Source organism: Dicentrarchus labrax, unplaced genomic scaffold (assembly GCF_905237075.1).
Source record: "Dicentrarchus labrax unplaced genomic scaffold, dlabrax2021, whole genome shotgun sequence".
Classification (NCBI taxonomy): domain Eukaryota; kingdom Metazoa; phylum Chordata; class Actinopteri; family Moronidae; genus Dicentrarchus; species Dicentrarchus labrax.
In genome coordinates, this window is record NW_026136720.1 from 24548904 (window position 1) to 24572040 (window position 23137).

Consider the following 23137-nt stretch of genomic DNA (forward strand, 5'->3'; position numbering starts at 1 on the left):
GAAAGAGATGAAAAGCAACAAAAAGTGTGGGGGAGACATGAGCAAAAAATAAGAAAAAAAATGTGCATTCCATTAAACAAAACCAGGCCTTCATTTTGATGTAGTCTCAAGAGAAATTTGACTGCTTTGTTAGCAGATTTCAGCAGCTGGCCTTCGTCACTTTCTCGGCTCTGAAAAGAAAAGGACAAACAGCGAGTGCGAGTTTGCTAAAGAAACTTCAGCAGCCATCACTTTATGTCACCTCCCTTGCCTGTTTACTGCTGCCAGCAGTTCACATAAACAGGACTCAAATGGACCAGCGTTCAAACAACCCACAAACAAAGTCCAAACAAGTGGAAATCATCCAAGGCTGTGGGAGGTTTGGCTCTGGCCTTTGACCTGAAATCCACTTTTGACACATAGACTGTGACTTCAGTCCTCCGTATGAACAGACGGGCCAGTTGGGGGTCAAGACTCGCCCCTGAAGTTGTTTTTCGGGGTTGTTTACACCTGTCAGTTGTGTTTTTGATGAAGCAGGTGGTCAGTTTGACAGTGAGGAAGATCCCGAGGAGAGACGTTCAAACTGTCCGTTTGTCTTAACCTCCCGGGGATTCAGCAATGCCCTCAAATGCAGCAGAACAGCTGGGGATGCATTTGAGTGCAAACTTTTACCTGAGTTGAGAGCGTTTGCGCACTGTGCTATGAGAAGCCTCGCTCAGCCAGACGGAGACTGATGGGCTTGTCTGTCCGCATCTTCATCTCTGCTCGCCCTGACATCATCTTCATTGCTGCCGCCACGCTCCAACAGGCAGATCAAGTCACATCTCTCAGCCTGGTGCACCTGAAACCAAAACGCTCTCCTTCCTCCTCCTCTTCGTCTGCATCAATAACCTGCCATCAGTACCCGCCACCACCTCTCAGAGCAGGATGTCACATAGATGTGACTTTTTCCGTGACGATACCAATGGAGCCCAGACAAGATGGATATGGAGAGATTGAGCGCAGAAAACTACCCCCACCTTCCCACCCCATCTCACACACACACACACACACACACACACACACACACACACACACACACACACAAACCCCTCAACACTCACTCAAACATCCTCATAACATCCTCACACATGTTGTTTTTGAAACTGGTCAAGTATAGAGCAAGAGTGCTGCAGCAAGCATCCACAAAATGGGCTGCACCATAATCCTTATGGGCAATTGTGCATCGTCAAGAATAAGATCCTTTTTATTTAGCCACAAACAGCCGTTATATCGCCTTGTTCAAAGCCACCAGATTCCTTAGACAAAACTCAAACTCGACAGAAACAAAAGTCAACAAAACATTGGCCTGTCATTCCACTGTTCCAACAATCACCAACTCTGGTTTGGTTGAAATAAACCCTGATTCACTAAGGCAGATTGAGAGGGAGGTTGTGCATCAGAGAGGCAGTGAGGTGAAAAATCATGTAGAGCCGGAATATTTTCACATTTCCCTTGGTGAATTAAGAGTTTTCAAATCGATGCAGCAGAACCACACCTATCTACCTTTTATTCAACACGTTCTTTTTTTTTTTCAGAGCCGGCACTTACAATACAATTTGACTGAAGACAGTTCAGTCAGAGATTCAGGTTTGTTATGCTAGTAGCAGCTAATGTAGCCTCGAGGCTAGATGAGGAGCAGACTACAGAGGTCTGGTAAACTCACTTCTCGCTATTGCCACATTTCCAGATTTGTGTCATTGTTTTCAACTTGTTTTCAGACCCAACCGACGCTGACTCAAGTAACATCACTTTAGGACATCTATCAAATTTTTCACAGCTCTCTATGGAGCCACAAAATCCAACTTTTTCACATATGCTATAGTACTCCACAAGACCTGTAAACATTTGATGTGTAGAATCTGTGCTCACACATTCTTTAAATGTTACTGATAAATACATTTTCATGCCTGATCTGATCGAGTTTGTTCTAAATCTGGTTCAGTTGTTGTTGACTGTTTAAGACAAAATCATACAGTGTGTTGTTGAATGTTTGTGATAGTTTAGATAATCTATTAATCCAGTGGACACCTGTTGTCATCATTATTTTAACTATTTGTACATGAAAGTTCTGTACATTCAGCAATAATATACGTACGTAATACGTTTAACAATATAATCTTAACTTGAGGTTTGATTGTTACAACTTGATCCTGACTGTTATGACTGAAAAATTATTTCAAAAACCATAAGTGAGGATGATATAATGTCACATCTCAGCTGAAGTCAGCTAAAAAGGCTTTTCAATAGGAAGTTGGATCATTCAGTGAAGTTGTGCAGGGCTTGCAATTACCCATAACTCTGTGTAGATCAGCAGAGATGTTTACATTATTATAATTACAGTTTAAACTTTAAACTTTACGTTTGAGATTTTCAGAAACTCAAACCTCATTTTCAACTTTTCTTTAATTTCCATTCAATGCATTTACAACCTGCAATTGCCTCTCTATATAGTACTTATCCTTGTTGGTGGCAGGGTCTGCCATTCCCCATATTGCATTCAAATTGCCTACTGTTCAAAAAATACAAAGTGAAGAAACCTGCAGACAGTCTGGATCTTGCACACCATCTGTGCAGGAGCAGTGACATCCATCCATATTTTTTGTCACACACACTCGTTCACACACATACACCATCCCCCCCAACACCCCCCCTGCAGATAATAGCTGAAAGTTAGACTCGACACGGATCAACATCACTCTTCCGCTGTCTGTCCCCCAATCAATACTCCCCCTCCTCCCCCCTCCTCTTATTATTAGCACTAATCTATATCTCTTTGTCTCGTTTTCTTTAGAGTTGCCTCCTTTGCTCCCTGTCTTTTCTCCATATTACATTAAGGACAATCCCATGTTTTGAAGGTAACGAATGTAAAATGACCTACATCGGAATTAGACAGAGGAAAAGCAGGCCACAGGAGCCAAAGGGCAGTCAGAGTCAGAAGAAAAGAAGATAGAAAGAAAAGGAGAGGAGCGTCGATTGGAAGTTGATTGTGGAGATTTCACTTTTGCTGTCTTTTTTTTTCTTTCAGACAAAAGCGACAAAGAAAGGAGGGAAGAAGGGGGGGAAACACAAATGTCTGAGAGTCCTTGCGGGCTTCTCTACGTCCACACAAAAACAAAATGGCAGCGTTAATAAAAAGCGATCACTAATGCTTGTCTCAGACATGAGGCCGCAGGCGTCGCAGGCGTGGAAACAGCACCGGCATTCTTCAGCAAGCCTTGGTCTTTTGTGGGGCCATGTGTCACACTCAGAAACTTCCCATCCCGAAATGTACTCCCCTGATAAAGGCAGAATGGAGAGTGTTAGGCTTTTCATTTGGCAGGGCCATTAACAGGAAAGTCTGAAAGGACTGGAAATGAACCCAGGTTTGCTCAGGCCGGGACGCCCTGCGCCTCTTCTGCTTCTTTTATTTTTCCTTTTTTTTGTTGTTGATTCTTCCGTTGCTGACCCCGAAGCCTTGTTATTGTCTGCTGCTCCAGGCACTGCACGGCAGAGCTGCAAGAGCTCAAAGTATCTCTACTACTATGTAAAAACACTTCAGTAATAGTCATTCCAGTTTGTTCTCAAAGTATAAGTCTGGTGATTAACTATATTTTTCATTTTGTCAAGAAATCCCATGAAGGGATTAAAACCAACAGTAAATAGTTTTGTGAGTAGTATTGCATCGTGTGTGTATCAAAAAAGCCTGATATCAGTATAAAACAACATTTTATAAATGACTAAAGCTAGAATATCACACCAGAAATTGAAATATCATTCTGTTCTTATTGGGATTAAGAAATATCAGTTCATTACACCAAAAATAGCCCCCAACAAATTAACTGCTTCTTCCTGTTTGATTAAAAACTACAGCGATCAGCTGTTTTAGGAAATTACTGAACCTATTATTTTAAATGTAACAATATATTTTTAGTAGGAACCAATGGGCCATGGACAGAAGGTCAGAAAGTATTGAGAGACGGTCTAACGTGTTGATGGTTTCGGTCTTTGGGATTTGTTGACATGAAGAAAAATATATACTAGGACCTGTGGTCTTGAGGTGTAAGGCGCTGACTATGAAACGCAACATCCCTGTTTTGCAGGAACCATTACCACCGTTATTCTCCATTTCTCTGCTGTTAATATCATAGCATATCATGCCCAAAAATGCTCTAAATGAGATCACTCTGGTGTGATCACTTGAGTTAACTGCATTTGTTGATGAAGACTTTGACATGCAGTTTACGTTTTGAAAAGCTAGGAAGTTAACCTTGTGAGCTCAGATCATTTTAAAAGTCCGGTGTGTAACATTTAAGAGGATCTGTTGGCAGAAATGGAATAACGCATTTTTTCATCGTTTTCATAAGTTTATAGTCACCGGAATAGAGGAATTGTTATGTTTTTGTTACCTTGAGGAAATGAGCCTCTGCCATGTTGAACCGCCATGTTTCAACAGTAGCCCAGAAATAGACAAACCAAACACTGGCTCTAGACAGTTCACATTTTTTTACACGTTTCACAGCCTCCTTTGTGCTTGGAAAGGGAGGGTGAAGTGAGGGAGTTGGAAATTCACAACTAGATGGCACTAAATCCTACACACTGGACCTTTTAATACAAATACTGTTCCCAAATGTTAAGAATGAACTTCCATGCTCAAATCAAATTGATTGTGTTTCTGACATGTTAATATAGAATTCAATAACAGAATAATTAATAATTAATAAATGAATTAATAAAGCCAATCAAATGTATTTAATTGCACCAGGATACCAAACTTTAAAAATGTGAGTATGTGTAATATCTCCCTTTATCTCGCGATGTGTTGTTTTTGGTTCTCTTTCTGGCTGGTTTTCGACTCCATGAGTCACTTCCAGTGTTTTCCTCACATGTCGTCCATGTTGGCGAATGTTTTGTGTCAGCTGAGAGTACTGACAGCTTCACAGAGGATCTGTAGCCAACCGAGGTGGGAACTATTAGCCACAGCACTGAGAACTGACACTGCCAATGTAGTCTTGTCTGTGCCTGCGTGTGTGTGTTTACACTTCAGTTCACTGCTGAGCTCAAACAGAGGCGTGAATGATTGTGAATCTGAACACATTTATATATCACCACTTTTGGTGACAGAATCATGCAAAGATATCAGTGCAGTCCTTCATCTAGAGAAGTCGATTTTACATTATGACATTGAGGTGAATGACTCCATTTTTACTATTTTAGTAGTTTTACTATTTTTCATATGTTCAAATATAGAAACCGTTCTCTAGATGGAAGCATCATAGCAATTGTCTATACCTGCTACAGCTTTAAAGGTTTCACCAAAATACAGGAAAAGATCCTTCATACACTTTGAAATGATGGCCGTTTGTTGTCACAATAACATTAGTTAATCCTTCAGCTGTTCAAGTTTTGTAAAATGTTGGTTTGTAAAGATTTAAGTCTGTAATGAACAGAACAAACTGTTTTACAAACAGAGACAATTCATGATCAATGTCAGTGCCAGTTATCCTACAATCCAAAAATTTTACATTTTGTATTACATTTATAATAGAACCAGAGCAAGCAATTGATTTATTTTGATATAAAAAAGAGAAAGAGAAAGTTCAAAACCAATGTAATAGGATTTTTTTATATCTATCTTTTAAATGTGAATTTTAAAGGATTTATTTCTCCAAACCTGATTTTGTGATAAATTAACAATGTTTCTTACTCTGTTATTCTATTTTCTTCTTCTTCTTCTTCTCACTAAAATTTGTACAGCTTGATGAAGTCGGATCCAAAATAATGATGATTAAAACCAGGGGCCGTGATGGTGGTGTTTTAACTTCAATCTAAAATTTCAAACTTTTTCTTTTTAAAGGACCAGTATGTAAGATTTACTGGCCGCATTAGATGGCAACGAGATAAGTTGCAACCAACTGAATAGCGCTCGAAACTACAGAGGCCACAAAAACCTCAAAAGGCCCTACCTACAGCCAGCCACACTGGACCTTTTAAAGTCCTACATGTGAGGAGTCGGAATGAATTCTGTTAAAATTTCAAATAATTTAAATCAACTTTTCGGGACTAAATTGAATTTGCTTACGGGCAATATAGATTAAGTAGTGCTAGTGTTTCCTTTATGTAATGAGACATAGAGCTAAATGCTCAGTTCAGATTTTTTTAAGTCAGTCTTAAAACAATACAGACATATGTGCATTAAAGGTGTTACATGTTATAAACCTGCTCCTCCTCTCAGCCATACTGTATTAAAAAAAATAATAATAATTCTGTGTTCAGGTCTGGATCCATCTCAGCGCCAGGGGGTGGAGGAGCTGATCTCTGCAGCTCCGTGTCGCTTCGACCACGCCGCCCTGTTCACCATTTTACAGAAAAACACTCTGCAGCACCGCATGAACGACTCCTTCTCCTGCCTGGTACGTCAACACGAAGTCATAACCTGACACACTCCTGATTTTATCTTGATGTCTGTGTTGTCAGCTCATTGACACGATCAGAAATGTGCTGTCAGTCAAACTGGGTGGCCGGACTGAGGATGAGTTTCTGAAGCCGGTTCTCTGTTCTTTGCTCACTATTTACGATAACTTGAAATGCAAGCTGCAACTTGTTTCCTGGACAGGAGATCATTATAAAAATGTATAATTCTTAAATATAAGACAAAATAACTTTAAACCAATAAATCATAGAAATGTAACACTTGGAGGACTGAAAATTTGATATTTTTTTAAATAGAATTTAGCCAATACATACTGTACAGTTTATTGCAAAGTGATTTAGTCTCCATCAACTGCATTTACACTTGTAAATGTTTCACAGTACACACAGTAGTTCTAAGAAATTCTGCTAAGCTGTGAGTGTTTAAAAATATATATAGACAGTAAATTAATCTATCAGTCGATCAACAGAAAGTTATTCAGCAACCATTTCGATAATTATCAAATTCGCTTATTATTTGCTTTGGTTGCTTCTTCTATGATAGTAAACTAAATATCTCTCAGTTTTGGACTGTTTGGTGGTAATAATGACATTCATTTTTAGTTCAAGTTAAATAAATTGTACCGATGACCAATTAGGCAAAGAATGACAAAAAAACATGAAGAAACTTCTAACTTTTCAGCAGTTTGAAGATGTGAGAGAGACAGAGCTCTCTCTCCCTCTGTCTTAATTTCAATTCAGTTCAATTCACTAGGCTTCATTGGCATGACAATTGATATGTGTTGCCAAAGCAACATTATACGTATGTGAGAGACAATGTTAAGAAAGGAAATTGACAAATATAAAAATATTAGTTAAAGGCAGAGTGAGAATGATTTATCTAAAAAGAACAATAAAACAATGACCCACTAGGAGTGTCTGTCTCAGCAGAGACCCTGTATTTTCTTTATTTGCCGTGTTCGGGAAGTTTCTTGGCGATAACATTCCAGCCAATAACAGCGCGCAGGGTGTGAGGGTGAGACTCTTAAAAAACGTATAGCGACCAGGTACCAGATCATAAGAACACACCCAAGAGGAGCCGTTGAGCAAGGGAGGAGAGCCAACACAAACCCTACTCATTCTGCCTTTGATAGAATAAAATGGATAATACAATCAAATTCTATTAATATATGTAGGCCTATAGACTTTAACAATACAAGACAAACAAAAACAATGAAAAGTCTTAATCGACTGATGATAAAATAAAGAAATGATAATAGTAGAGATAATACAAGACCGCCATTAGTCTATTAGTCGAACAGCATAATAAGATTATCTGTTCCCTCTCCCTGTCTCTCTAAATTTAAATTTAAATTTAATGAGGTTTAAAGACCAATTATTGTCAAACCAATATTAATGATAATCATAGTAATCATCAGCAGTCATGTCAGTAATAAATAAATAATAATGACAACACAACAGTTATAACAACAATAATAATGATAAATGTATACATATTTGTACAGTCACAAACCCTAATAAATAGGACATTGTAACACCAATATGACAATTGATATCAACAAGTAAACAGACAAACTTGATCACAAAAAGAAGAACCAGTATGAAGTCTGGTGGTGGATGTCCCTCAGGTTGTGGCAAGAGGCCAGATATTTAGCTGCTGATATGCTGCAATTTTCTCTTTCATCTAACTAGTATTTTAGTTTGTCCCTTTCTGTTTTTCAAATTTTTTATATCTGTGTAGAATTTGGGGAAAGAATAATGCTCTAATTTCAGCATATTTGTTGCAGTGTAGCAAAAAAAAAAAGTGACTCTGTCTCCACTGTTTTCTGTGTGCACCGTGAACACAGCCTGTCGTCCCTTGTCAGCAGGTCTGTCTATGATGACCAGCCTGGTGTTCTCTGAGTCTGTACCTTGTGTCTTTCTCAATATCTCATCAGTCACGCTGTGTACTGTTGGTTTAGGGCTAGATAACACTTCATTTTACTATGAGTTTTTGTGGTATTGTCTGTGGGCTGGGCTGAGGCTCTTTAGGGTTGATAGAGAGTGTCAGGACTAGTTGGCTCTTTTCCTGGTTCATCTCTTGGTCTTTTAGGGCTTTGTGGTGGAATGTTGATGGGTTGATTGTTTTCAGGTGATTGTAGAATTTGATGGCTCTTTTTTCACTTTTAATTTGGATTCATTTATAATTTGGCTTCTCAGCAGGCATTATTCGTGTTTTTTCTGAATCCACACAAAGTGTTTTGATTTACTGCAACACAGAGCAATGGTTTCTATGACTGAATTGAATTTAGAATTTTAACCAAATTGTAATGTCTTTTTTTGATGTTTGTTTTAACTGTATAGATTGCTCTCCTTGTCTTGTCTCTCAGGTCATTCACAGCCGTGTGTGTCTCTCTCTCTCCCCCCCTCTTTCTCTCTCTCTGTGTTAAGCCTGGGGGGCTCTCTCACACTGATTGAGGGTATAAACGCTCTAATCAATACTTTCCAAATAGGAAAATGACCCTTATAGACGACTGCTGGGCTGACTCAATGGATGGGGGTAGAGAGGAGAAGTGAAGCCAAAATAAGTGTGTGGAGGGGGGTGGTCGGGGGGGTGAGTGTTTTTGTGTTGCGTGCAAAGCAAGAACCATGAACCCCAAACTATGATTCACATTTGCTTTTATATTTTCACTCTAGTGCTTGAAGCTTTCTGTACACCAGCCTTGATTGTAGTGTGGTCATGTTCATGTTTCAATGCAGCTGCACAAGAGTTCCTGTTCCAGACATTTATGAACCCAGATCAGTACAATCACTGTTTTATACTTGAAAATTACTTGGACTTGACATAATTGAAAACAGTATATTCAAGTCCTGAAACAATAAAAGACACAAAACAATGACAGGAAGGCCTTCACATTCCACACACATTTAATATATAGTTATTCTGCTTGTGCATTTGTTTATGAAGACGCAGCATGAACCAGCTGAGTAGACATTACGTTAGATCCACTTGTGGTTACAGCAATTTGACTTGAGACTTTTTTTAGACTGAGCGCTTGGTTCCACTCCTGACACAAGATGGCAACCAAGAGAAGGAAAATTAAGTCATTTGGTTGTTGTTTTTCTGTTGTTTTGATGTGGAATAAGAACAGACCTGTAAACACTAATGTGTGTGTATTTCCTTCACACATGCAATCAGTGTTTTGTTAACTTTATCCACATTCATATGGATATAGTCTAAAGGCAAACCACTGGACTGTTTTTGACCTCTGTCACAAACTACAGATAGACTTGGCTTTTTACAAATGTATGGAGGTTTATTTTAGTGAAGTGTAATTTTCACAGGCAGCTATTTAATTACCACAAATCTCCAACTCTTTATTATTGAACATATCCATACTGATCGATCACAGCCCCTGAGTGTCATAGAACTACAGTGGGTGGGAAAATAAAATCAATAAATCGATAATCAATAAAAACCACGCTGTTCTCTTCCTGACTACTCTTTATAGAGCCTACTGTAAAACAGATACTGTCCATTGGATTTCCAATTTTAGTCAGCTTGGTGAAGACAGTTTCTCTGTCAGCTAAAAGGACGGCTCAGTCTGAGGACAGTTATGCTGTAATAACGGTTGGAGCTGCTGTGGATCAAACACGGTCACTTCAGTGTGCACCACTGATTTCTGGTGTCTGATGTAAATTTTGATTAGCAAGGCAAGTACAGTTCCTTTCAGTAGTTCAAAGGGCTTTACATAAGTCATGAAAGGCTTTAAGAAATTATATGAAAGAAACACAAGGCAATATAAAAAAGACAACGTAACGCAAATTAATAGGATTTCAAAAATAGTAAGACAAAAAAAACAAGCTAAAATAGAAGAAGACAACTTAAAAAAGTAGAGAATAATTTAAGTAGAAAGAATGACAGTGCAGCTGCAGTGCAAGATATGAATAACTGATCCCAACTTTATTCTAATGAAAAGCATAAGCCTATAGGAAAGTTTTAAGCCCTGATTTAAACAAGCTCTGACAGATCAGATCTCAAGTTTTCTGGAAGTTTGTTCCAGATATGTGGTGCATAAAATGTAATGCTGCTTTCCTGTGTTTAGTCTGGACAGTTCATAATGTAGCAGCAGATCAGAAATACATTTTGGCCCTAAACCAACCAGTTCTTTATTAAAAAAAAAACAATAGCATTTCAAAATAACACCAGGAAGCCAGTGTAAAGATCAGCATGCAACCATCTGATTGACTTTTTAGAGACCTGTAAAGAGCTCAGTATAATATTAAAGTTTTGTTTAACTTGACATAATTTTGGTATATATAATCATTGACTTATCACTGCATTTACTCTGTGCTTGAATGGGACCATTTATAAATCTGTGTGTTGCCTGCACACTTATGTAAGATATGTTGTTGTTTTCCATAATCTAGTGGGAGCATGTAGATGTTAGAACAGAAGAGGCCTCAGAATGGAGCCTTGGAGAACTCCACATCATTTGTCTGCACTTAGAAGTGCAATTACCAATTAACACAAAGTAGTCCCAGCCCTTCAAATATGATTCAGATCATTTAAGCCCTGTGCCAGAAAGCCCCACCCATTGTTCCAGTCTGTCTAGTAATATGTGGTGGTTGACGGTGTCAAATGCAGCAAGATCTAAAAACACCAAAACTGAAACTTTTCTATTGTCTGTGTTTAAGTGGATGTAATTCAGGAACTTAACAGAGCAGTTTTGGTTCTGTGGTGTGGGCCAAATCGTGTGCTGTATAATAGAATGTACACCATCATCAGACACTAAAACCCTCCACTGAAACATATACTAAGACAGATGTTGAGGAGTCAGCTCATCCTGACGTGTTGCGTTGTGTTCTCGTCTTCTAAAAGCAGCAGAATGAGATGTTCAGAGTGACATCTGTGCTTCTTTCATTTCTCTACCTGCCTCACCAGGACTCCTTCTAGCTCTGCAATTAGACCGATCCATTCACACCGCCCCTCCAGCCCCCTCTCCTCAGCCTTTTGTGAAAACTCAAGGGCTTTGTGTTCCAGCCTGAGCCTCTTTTCACCAAAGAGAAGGCCAGTGCCTCGGCGTGGGGGACATCTGTTGAGAAGTGGCTTGGATTCATGTCATAGACGGGGTCATATTTTATTCACAAAGAGTTGAACCCAACAACAACAACAGTAATTAGGCAGAAATTTGGTTTGTAGCTGGGGCCCAGAGTCCTGCTAACGGGATCAGTGTAGTTCCCACTGATGATTGAAGGGTTAAATCCCCCTGTGAAGCTGCTGATGGAGCACTGAGTTCCAGGTGAAATGGTTTTCTGACATATCTTCATCCATGTAGGTGGTATGAGTGAAAGTTATTGTCATATAAAGAAAGAACAAAAGTCTTCATATCACACAAAGTGGGCATTCAATTAGTAAAATACAACATTTCGACCCAAAATAAATTCTGCCTAATGTGCCATTTAAACCAAAAACAGCCCTTCGGTAAAGCCCTAGTTTTAAAATCCAAGGGGCTACGTTGGTGTGGGAATGTGGTTTCAGGAACAGGTGGGAGGATGAAACATGATCCAGGAAGTTCAGTATGAATATCACAGTCCTTGAGTCCGGCAGTTTAAAGGTCCAGTGTTGTTGGATTTAGTGACGTCTAGCTGTGTAGTTGCAGATTGGAACTCCCTCGCTTTACCCTCCCCTTCCAAGCGCAGAGGAGAAACTACAGTGGCCTTAAGGCTGCTCAATTAATCGAAATTTGATCATGATTACGATTTTGGGGCCAAACCATCTCAAAACTAATAAAATCGGGGGGAAACAATTTTTTTTTCATTTTCTGTTGTGAAACAGTCTGCGTATTTCGCGCATGCGTATTTCCGTCCCTCCCCCACAGCATGCACTGCACATGAGTCATGCGCTCGGTATACTTGCCGTTCCCGACCTGTCGCGCGACAATGTGAAGTCACGGGAGCGCCATAACTATTTATACTTGCGCTGGTAGTCGCGACACTAGTTGCAGTCTTCTCCTGTTGTTTTCGTTTGAACAGGTAACGCGGAGACTTACAAATGTTTATGGGGAAAGGAAAGTGTAACTGAGGACTTCCTTGCAAAGTGTTTTTGACAAATCCCAATAAATGCAGGACGTTTCTGAAGTTAAAAAAAAGAATTGTTTTAATAATCGTGATTTCAATTTTGACCCAAATAATCGTGATTATGATTTTTCCATAATCGAGCAGCCCTAAGTGGCCTTGAATCGCACGAAAGAGCCAGTGTTTGGTTTGTCCCTTTGGGGCTTCTGTAGAAATATGGCATCCATTTTTTAAAATAGATCCTCCTAAATGTTACACACTGGAACTGTAAGGGACAATGATGACAAGTTTTCACAGTAACAGTTGCATTATCCATTCACATTACACGGTAATCTACAAGAAAGTATGCTTGCAGGTGTTTGAATGGCCAACTCACAGGCTTATCAGTCTTTCACAAGGGTCACTTTGTCCAAAGCATTTTTAATCTTGTAGAACCATCCATCAATCTGATGTCCTATATTCATTCTCCTTCTAGCTCTGGTTTGGACTTCCTCTTGAATAAAGGCTAAAAAAAGCCCCCAAAACTTATACAAAATACATTTCTGAGAGTCCCCTAAGTACAATAGACATTGTAGACACAGAACACATTGTCATTTAATCTATGGGTGGACACTCAACAGAAATTCTTTGTGAGTTGGTGGAGACCAAACCAGAACTAAACTGAACTGAATATTGGGTACGTTCATCAGGTGTTTCACTACCTTTCTAAGGTAATAATATGTCAGATGTTGAGTTTACAGCTTGTTGTTGCCCCCAAGTGGCTAAACAAATATTAATGCTGCTTCAAACAAATTTTACTGAATATAAAACATTACTCCAACTAGTAAGGGGAGCCTGTGGCCCTGGAGCAGCTGAAACAAGCAGTTTTCCATCTTTCAGGATTATTTTAGAAAGTGATGAGCATGTCTTTGTGTGGACATAGAGTAGTGGCAGCTGAATCCTTGTACATTGTACAATTATTTAGCCATAAACTGTTGATATCCCTTTACATTTTTTTTCTTACTTTAAAAATGAGTTTGTAGCAAAAATGTTTTTGCCTCTGTTATCGTATGTGTATTTTCTCTTGCCATGTTCTTCATATGTTGTTCTTGATGAGTTAAACATTCAGACCCATCAAACAAAATATCTCTACGCATTTCTCAAAAATTCTGCCTGGAATTTATGGTAACTTTGGCATTGTAAGACTGAGGAAAGCTGGATTGTCAGATGACGAGTTTGATCGGCAGCAGCCTGTCATCGTCCCAGGACCCCCTACCCTCCCTAAACCTCTGAGTCATAAAGCAGAAGGAAAAGGGTCATGAAAGCATGAGCACTGAACTGGACAACATCTGAAGATCAATATTTACCTCTCCACAGTCTTTTAATCCACACAACTTTGACCTAACTGATCCACTTTGGTTTCCTTTCAATCTTCAGTTTTGAACAATAAGAAAACCCTCCTGAGCCATCTTTGTCCACACATGTCCTCTCCTTCCATCGGTCCAGTCTGAGCATCAAGCTGTCAAATTAACTTGATGTAAAACTCTACCATTAAAGACTTTAATATAATTACTCAGATCTATGCATCCACACGGTTCAGCTTCACGCTCCTTTAAATCTGACACTTCCCAGTGTTTCACATACATTTGTGTTAATTAAAGGAATCTGAAGAAGAAAAAGAATGGACAGGCTCCAGATTGCATTGCCGTGTTCACACAGAAAGATGAACCACTGACCTCAAGGAAAAATGCCAAACAGCAAACTCTTCAGAGATTTGCCAATATTTGTATGTATCATCTGCTTTTGATTAATGCAATGATTGTTTTTAAGCAAGTGAAAAACAACACATCACTCTGCTGCTAAACAGGATGAACATCAACTTAGCAGTCAGTGGTGCTAGAAAGTGGAGTCAGACGATATTAGATTTTTGTGATTTAAGAGGTTTAACAAAACCTGATGACAGTGTAGCAGCCTTTTGAAGAAGCATACTTTTAATCTGGTAATTAAAGATTGTGACAAGGATTTATAGTGAGTGGGACATTTTAAAGTATAAAGATAAACTTGACAGTGCTCTCTGGTGGACAGACCGTGTAATGGAGACACTGTTTCTAAATCACCTCAAACATATTTTTCTCAACTATATCTGCTAACATGTACATGGATAGTGATATATGTGTGCTGAGAGGGTGCAAGTGTTGTAAACACAAATATTGAAGTGCAGAGATTAAACAGTGTTAAAGAACGAGCTCAAACCTCTGTCAGGGCTGCACAATAGTAGTCATATATGGTCACTGGATACATAAAGTAAAGTAATAGTTAATTGTAATAGTTAAATAGGAAATAGTAATATTCATGTTCAACTTCACATGTTCTTAACACATGTTAAGGAATCCTTTAAAACATTTCTGGCTCCAAACTTACAACTTATTACTTGTTTTATGGCTCACGACTGAACCTTAGAACTAAGTAACTCATAAATACATTTTACTGAAATCTCTCAAAAATAGACAAACAAAAAGGCACCAATTACACAAACCATTACAAGTAATATAATCCCACAGATTTTAACTGTGACACACATTTTACCACATGTTAAAGATTTTCGTGAAGTTCATTGTGACAGAATCTATATGCAGCAGAAGGCGAAAGACTGAAACAAGCAGTTACAGATGTGTCAACTGAGAGGTTTTGTTCGGGCTAAAGAGAGACTAAATGTTTTGAGATGAACAGTAACTTTCTCTGCCTCCTCTTCTCAGTTTATTCTTATAGATCACTACCTCCAACCATTATAACCCGCTAACCCCCAGGTTGTAAAACAGAGCTTGTGGCATATTAACCTCCAGGTAACCATACAAACTGTTAGCAGTTACCTGAATGGTGAAACTAACCAACTCTGACCTGCCTGCCTGCCTCTAACCGTGCCTGACCAGTTACATTGTTGTCATTTATTCAGGACTCTTGATGTCAGTCTTGGATCCCTACTAACATCCATGTTCTATCCATGTCGCTGTATTAAATACTGTCAAACTTTCCTGGGCAAACATGCCAGAAAAATGTTTTTTTAAATCAGAGCACCTAATTATTATTGTCATTATTGATTAAACTGTTGATGGCGGAACTTGAAAATGATCAGAGATTTTGCTTGGATGAAATATATTTTCAACGACTAATTATCAAATCCCACCAGAATTAGAACAGTTTTCTGAACTGAATCTTTAAAATAATTAGGAGCAGCCACCTGCACGCTCTGATGGCTGCTCTCAAATAAAACAAAGAAACTGTTGATAGTTTCTAATAAAAAATAGACCCTTAGCAACCTGGAGGTTCGGACCCCAACATTGTCACTTGTCTTGCAGACAGGACAGCTTTTTGATAAGACACAAACACTGATATTTGTATATTATATTTGTATATTTCATTTGCCTGTGTTAGATAAATCTTCATGGGCCAAAAAAAGTCAGAGAAACCCTGTGGTACAACCTGAAGAACCCTCAGCATTTTACTCTCTCAGCTTCCTGTCAGGCGCATGTTAGCGTGTGTGTAATGTAAGTGACAAGCCGAGGTGTGTGCTGCTTCAGAGCCACACATTGCTTTCACTTTTTTTTGGGTCATGGCGTTCCTCAGAGGGAGGCGGCGGACGCTGGCGCTCTGACACAGAGACGTGCAGCCGCGGCTTACTGAGCTAACGAGGCAGTCGGCTCGTTAGCCGCTAATTGAGCGGTCAGCGCCAAGACTGGAGTTCGCCATCTGTTTGTCACAGAGGAACATCTTGTCGCTTCACGCCCGTCGACAGGCCCCTCTCTCTCTCTGTGGTGTGATATTAATAGCTCAAACTCACAGACGGGCAGAAAAATGAAGAAAGAAACGGAAGAAAACGACAAACAAACTGAAGACTGGAGGGAAGGGGGCAGAGGGGGGAAGATGGGGAGGAGGGGCGGGGGAGACACTAAAAGGCCTGCAGAGGAGGAATCTGCCAGGTCCAGTTAACCCCGACAGGAAGCAGCATGTCAGCGAGTCTACATAAAATACTGGAAATAATCTTGTCTAATTTCAAGTCCTTCAATGATCTTTGATACAGTTAAACACACAGAAATTGTTTCTTGGAGTGCTGAAGAGACATTAAACCAGTCAACTTTTACTCTCATTTCTAAGCTGAAATTGGTGTGGACAGTTCCGCTTTACTTGGTAACAGAATGGACTTGAAAAGTCTTGAAAGAGATAGACTTATATGAAGTTACAGTCAGAGTTAAAAGGTATGCTTGCATCCCGTCACAGACGTTCAACTCTAATTCAAATCTTTGTTTAACTGTAACCATCCCATAGTTCACATATTGACAGCATTTTAAAAACATGAAGCATAAAACTGAATGGAAATGCCCGTTATTCAAACAGCTAATATCCTTCCAAATCTTTTAAATTAAGCTGTTTCTCAGTTTAATTCTCAGTTTCTTTCTTTCAAGAACAGCCGTTACCATCAGTCACTCGTGAAAGCACAAAGCCAAATCATTGATTATTTGTTTCTACCAGTTTGGTTAAAACTTCACCCTGAAAATGTGTTACAACAGAGTGCAGGTAACCCTTTATTTATTGGAAGATTCATTTTAATGAAAAAAGTGTTTAAATTAAATGTGAATCACAAAAAAAAAGGGACTTCATGGTCTGTTCAACATGTAAAGTTATAAATCAGTAATGTTTACTTAATAACAATCATGTTTTTGGGGACAGGTTTTGAAATAGATTTATATCGTCGACATTTCTGCAACATTTTTAACTCAAGAACTCCATTATGATTAGAATTAAAATTAACCCTTAACCCTTTTTTAATTAAAAATTAACCCTCACTTTACAATTAAATATGCTCATTTTTAACAATAGCATATCTAGTGTATAAAAAATACAGACTCTGTGTCATTTTACTACAGAAACTATCGCTTTCAAAAAGCAGATAATCTACTACAGATACAAACAGCTCTAAAGGTAAAATGAAACAGTTTCTTTGCAGCTCGTCTTCTCTCCTGAGTCGCCTGTCGCCAGGCAGAGAGGCACAAGTGTGTGTGTGTGTGTGTGTGTGTGTGTGTGTGTGTGTGTGTGTGTGTGTGTGTGTGTGTGTGTGTGTGTGTGTGTGGCGTCAGCTCTGTGGAGGTGCTAATTTGTTAATGTTCCTTCCGTGAGGAATCTTAATTAGCGTTGTAAGTTTCATGCCTAATTTAGTGATTACATGCAGGATGAATGAACTAATGAACATCTCAGGATGTTCCAGTCGTTCCACACCTTTCTGGGTTTTTTTGTTTTGTTTTGTTGGTTTTTTTCTACTATAGCTGAGAATTAATAGTTGAAGGGTTCACCTTTACACTTCTCTTTTTAATTGTGGTAAAGTATTGAGGATTTTTTGTTTCCCGAGCCAAAAGGTTGTGATGGAGATCTGGTGAGAGATGGTTAACTTGTAATTTGAGTAAGTTTCAGGAGACCTTGATGTCTTACACAGAAGAATTTATTGGTCGATCAATCGAGAAGTAGAGAAGAGATCAAAATGATTTCGCTATGCCGTGCCACTCCAGTTCTCCTTGAGTTGTCCTCCTGAGTTAACTTAATGGCACATCACTTCTTATTCATGGTCACATACAGTGCAGTCTAAAGGAGCCAGTCAGTCTGTGTGTCTGAAACAAAATAAAGCTAAGGTCTCCAATGGTAACAGGAAACTGTGAGGGAGGAGTTATGGTTATCTTTCAGGACAGTTGTTCAGCTGTCAGTGGAGACCAGGTACCTATTTACCAGGTAGCTGGGTATCCTTCCGAAATGCCAGGCTCCTTTGTTGGTCCTACGACCATCTGATGATATGATGCTGTATTATTCCTTTACAAACACAAACACTCACCCCAAAACTGACAAGCCTAAAACAAAATGTCTACCGGTCTTGAAATGTTGGTCATATCTGACAAGAAACATTGGATTTTACGATCAAATAAATCAGATTTAGCTTTAAGTGATACTGAACCAGATCGTAACATATTTGGGGTTTGATTCACCCTTGTTACAAAATAAGCAGTAGTTGTCCCCTTAACAAAAGCAATATAGATCATAAACCCGCCTCCATATTAGCAGATGGGACATGGTCCAAAATAAAAAGCCTAGGACACGTCAGATACGTTTTTCCCCAAATATAGGTTCTGTCATTTTACATTCTCATCACATTGATGTATGTTCAAGCGGCTGTATCCTGATGTATTGGCTTCATTTTTGTCCAGAGGGAGGAAGTGGAGATTTGTCTTTCATTTTCATACTGTGTACAGGGTCCTGACAGGGCACAGCCACTTGTAATGATGCATGTCTTGCTGGTGGCATCAGCATGGGCTTACGTTCAAGATAGTATTTATGTGCATTGTATCCTGCTAGTGGTTTGCCCTCAACAGCAAGCCTTTTTCACAGCAGATGTCCAACAGTCCATCTTAATGAACCCATTGCCTTTCCTCTGGGTGCCACTTTCCAAGTTGTTCTCTTCTAGGGGGACAACTTGAACCTTTGGCATAAAATTAAGCCAAAATTATGACTATACCCTCTAGTCATACTGCTCCCCATTTTCAATAGACTGTATTCCTGGAGAACAGCAGCATTCTCCTTCCATTCTTTTTTAAACCCCATGAAAAAATAATCTGTGTCGTGCCTTGTGGTTTAGGAGTTAAATGTTCAATATATAATTTCTGTGTGGTGATTAAAACAAAAGCAAATCACAAAATATAGGACATGCTGGAGTTGCTGCAAGTCGACTTGCTGCTAAGATGACTAAAATTCTTCATCTGGTTAAAATATATAGTCAAAAATGACTATTGAGATATAAAAATCATATTGTAAAAATGTGGTTCAAAACTGGATAAAAAGTCAATTTATGTTCTGGTAAACAGCCATAACACTGATATGAGACACATGTGTATGGTAGAAATGACACCATTGACAGGTGACCAATGAAATGCACTAAATAAAATTAAAAGCTTTTTCTGGGTTTGAACATTAATTGTTGGGATAAAGTCGTTTTTAGACATAGAAATATTACATATTATAGCTTGAAGATGCAAACCACAGACTCTGTCCCTATTTGAATCTTGTCAGGGACCTTTGTTTTACTCGTCTCTCGCTTTCCCTAATTTATTGTCATCTTTCGACTATTGCTATTTAATACACGAACATTTCTCTGTCTGTGCTGTGTTTTTTGTCTTCAGGGTTGGTTCAGCCCCGGTCAGGTGTTTGTCCTGGATGAGTACTGTGCTCGATATGGTGTTCGAGGCTGCCACCGTCACCTGAGCTACCTGAAGGATCTGATGGATTATTCAGAGAACAACGCGTTGGTCGACCCCACTCTGCTGCACTACAGCTATGCCTTCTGCGCCTCCCATGTCCATGGAAACAGGTACACCAGAATCACAATGTCCTCAAGTTTTCTTCAGCATCAAAGTAATCCAGTGACAGTTGTCTGTAATTTATGGGCGTAATTCGGCATACATTTAATGGTGCCAAACAAAAAAGACAGAGGTCAAGTTGTTGGAATGCAATAATGGGGTTGATGCAGGGGGCACGGTTATTTAAATTCTGTCTTGGACTGGAAGTTACTACTTTGTTGTTATGGAACCATTGTCATCATAGTTACATTTAAACCATTTGATTATGGTTCGAGAATGGTTGTGGTCATGGTAGTCAACATTGACAGCTGGAAATGGATAACGGGCATTGAGCATTTCCCATGTTAAAATCTGACAACCCAACCATTCACCCAAACTCCCTCTCCCTCTCTTTGCGGACTCTGTGGCTCTTTAATAACATCACACGTTTTCGTGCTTTGCTCCACATGGAAAAGAGTCATCATTTCTACAGCCGCTCAAGGGCTTTGTCAGTTGAATATAAGCAAATGTTGTTTTTTTGGCATTTGCTGAGACAACTGTTGCTCTCATTTTTTGGGGGAGAAGAGTCTTTTAAGGACAGCTCAGCTTTGGTCACCTTCAGGCCTCCACTGATCTGCCCAGATATGAGCAGCAGCAGTGTCTTTTAGCCACTTGTTGGCATCAGCGTCACTCCAGCAGTTCAGTTCTCCACTTCACTCCCAGCAGCCCCTGCTTGACTCCCTGGCTAGTAATTACTGATATCTGTGCTTTCTCTCTTTGTCGACTCATTTAGTCAATTAGAAAGCATAATGATTAGCTTCTCCAGCAAATCGGCAGATATAAATTGGGGGGGGTTACTGGAATTGGCTTTTTGTCAGTTGGACCTCTAATTTGAATAATTGATGCCCATTCAGGGCTTCTGGAGCTGCCTGAGTGGGTGTGGATGGGAAAAGGAGGTTTTGGATGGCTGGCAGGCTCGGAGGTGGAAAAAAAACAAACTTAATTACAGAACTCAAGTTTTCCCTGGAGGGCTGCTCGAAGAGACAAAACTACGTCAGGAGGCAGAGAGGACAAAGAGAGACGCTACAGAATGATCAACAGAAGAGTACTTGACTAATACTTCAAGGGTATATTAGAGTATCAGACTGTGCTTTTCTTAAGAAAACTCCATTTCGACTGACAGAAACATGTTGGACCTTGATTGAAGATGTAAATATTTTTTCTGATATGTGAAAGCCTCCCATGGGTGATGTTAGAATGTTTTTTTCAAGGTTTGTTGGACAGATTTTGTGGTCGAAAATCAGTTTAGAAATTTGGTTAGCAGACTTGATGATTTACAGCAGTTTGAAAACACATTTACATTTATTTCTATGCTTCACTGGTTTTAGTGACTGTATCTGTATTTTCTTAATAGTGAATATTAGCAGAAGACTGTAGCATTTCCTTTACTGTTTTACAAACTTGGTCAAGATGTGACAGTAACAAACTAGAAAGACTATTTTTAACTAACAAATGAAATCCATCCATCCATCCATCCATTTTCTGCTGCTTGTTCAGGGTTGGGTCATTGTAGCAGCAATCAAAGTGCACCTCAACTGGCTCCTTTCGAAGCAAAAGAGCAGTAGCTCTCTCCAGACTTCTGAGCTCCTCCTTAGCTCTTCACCTTATCTCTAAGTGTGAGACCAGCCACCCTGCAGAGGAAACTCATTTCAGACGCTTGTATCTACAACCTCAGTCTTTCGGTCTCTACCGAAAGCTCCTCACCATAGGTGTGGCTTGAAACATAGAGAAAATTATAATTCAAAAACTTTGCCTTCCGGCCAGCTCCAGATTCCCCACAACAGTCCGGTATAAAACCTGCTTTACTGCAAATGCTGCATCAATCAACTGGTTGATCTCACACTGCATTTTGCCCTCACTTGTGAACAAGACCACAAGATAGTTGAACTCACTTGGCGCAGCAGCTCAATCCCAACCCAGAGAGAGCAGTCCTACCTTTTCTGGCAGAGGACCATGGCCTCAGACTTGGAGGTGCTGACTCTCTTCCTCACTGCTTTCCATGTGACTACAAACCGTGCTGAATGTCACACCTGAGGAAGCCAACAGAACCATGTCATCTGCAAAGAGCACGGTCTCCTTCCCTGACTGTGCCTTGGGATCCTATCCATAAAAAGTATAAATGCAACCAAGAAGCACTGGAGATTTAAATCTGATTGTTGATACCAATTCACCCAAAGTAGTTTAAGACACAGTTTATAAACATTTTTTTGTACAGTATATATGTACTACACTTATAGAATATACTTAATACTGTAATTTAAACAGAAGTGTTTTAAACTGTATCTGAGTTTATCTGGACATGAGACACTTCAAAATGGTAAGTGTGAATGTGACTATTAACCTGAGCAGGCGAAGGAGCTGTGACACTTTGATTTGTCTTGTACTGGTCTGTGTGGGTCTGATGAGACGGGTGCGTTTGAACTGGGATCAGGGTTAAAGGAGCATTACCAGAGCCGGGGGGGGTCAGCTCGCCTCCCTCTCACCTGTCACGTCCGATCTTCTCCTTGCCGAGCCATCTACACTACACTGACACGGGATGTGACAGGAGCTTTTACCTCCCCCAACCCTTCACACAACAACCTCCCGTCTCCAGAGAGCTGGTGTGGGAGGAGGAAGGTGACACACATGATCACCTGCCACTCAATGTCTCCTTTCCACACCTCTTAAGGTGAAGTGGCGTCCAACCCCGGTACCCTGCCATGCCGCTCGCCGAGTTCGACTCATGACGACTCTTGTCAACTGACATTAGTACCAAATAGCCAGAGGGTATGGTGTATCCCGCCGGCGGATATGGTACTTATCGTTTACACTTGAGCCCCATCGAGTGTAAACACACAAACCTGAGTCTACAGACCCAACCCCTCCCCCCTCCTCCTCCCCCCTTGGCCCCAGAACGGCACGGACAGCAGCCTCGCCTCCAAAGCGCTCGCTTCATTTAGCAGCAACAATGTGTCTGAACCCCGACAAGCTGTCGCATCGCTCCCCACTCGGCCGTGTGAGCCCAAGCATGAACACACATCTGACTGGATTTAATGGCACAGTAAGGACATCTAACAAACCAAACACCACACTGTGTTGTGTTTTAATGCACTTGCTGCATTTTGCGTCTGGCTTCCAGCCAACTTGTTCCTTCCGATTTTTTTTCTGCTGTAAATCAATTCAGAGGAAGTGGAAGGTGTGAGCGACATTTGGGGGAAGATTGAGTTTCACATATCGTCTGAAAGCTCTTGGTGAGCTCTTTG

At 39.9% G+C, this 23137-nt stretch overlaps 1 protein-coding gene across 8 annotated transcripts in view; it reads left to right on the forward strand.

Moving 5' to 3' along the window:
• cadps2 (Ca++-dependent secretion activator 2) overlaps positions 1 to 23137 on the forward strand; it is a 200163-nt gene that overhangs the window by 110619 nt on the left and 66407 nt on the right. For all 8 annotated transcript variants that reach the window (XM_051382486.1, XM_051382489.1, XM_051382485.1 and 5 more), the window contains exons 12-13: positions 6274 to 6410; positions 19680 to 19867. In XM_051382486.1, the coding sequence (XP_051238446.1) occupies positions 6274 to 6410; positions 19680 to 19867 (325 nt within the window). The remainder of the gene's footprint in view (positions 1 to 6273; positions 6411 to 19679; positions 19868 to 23137) is intronic.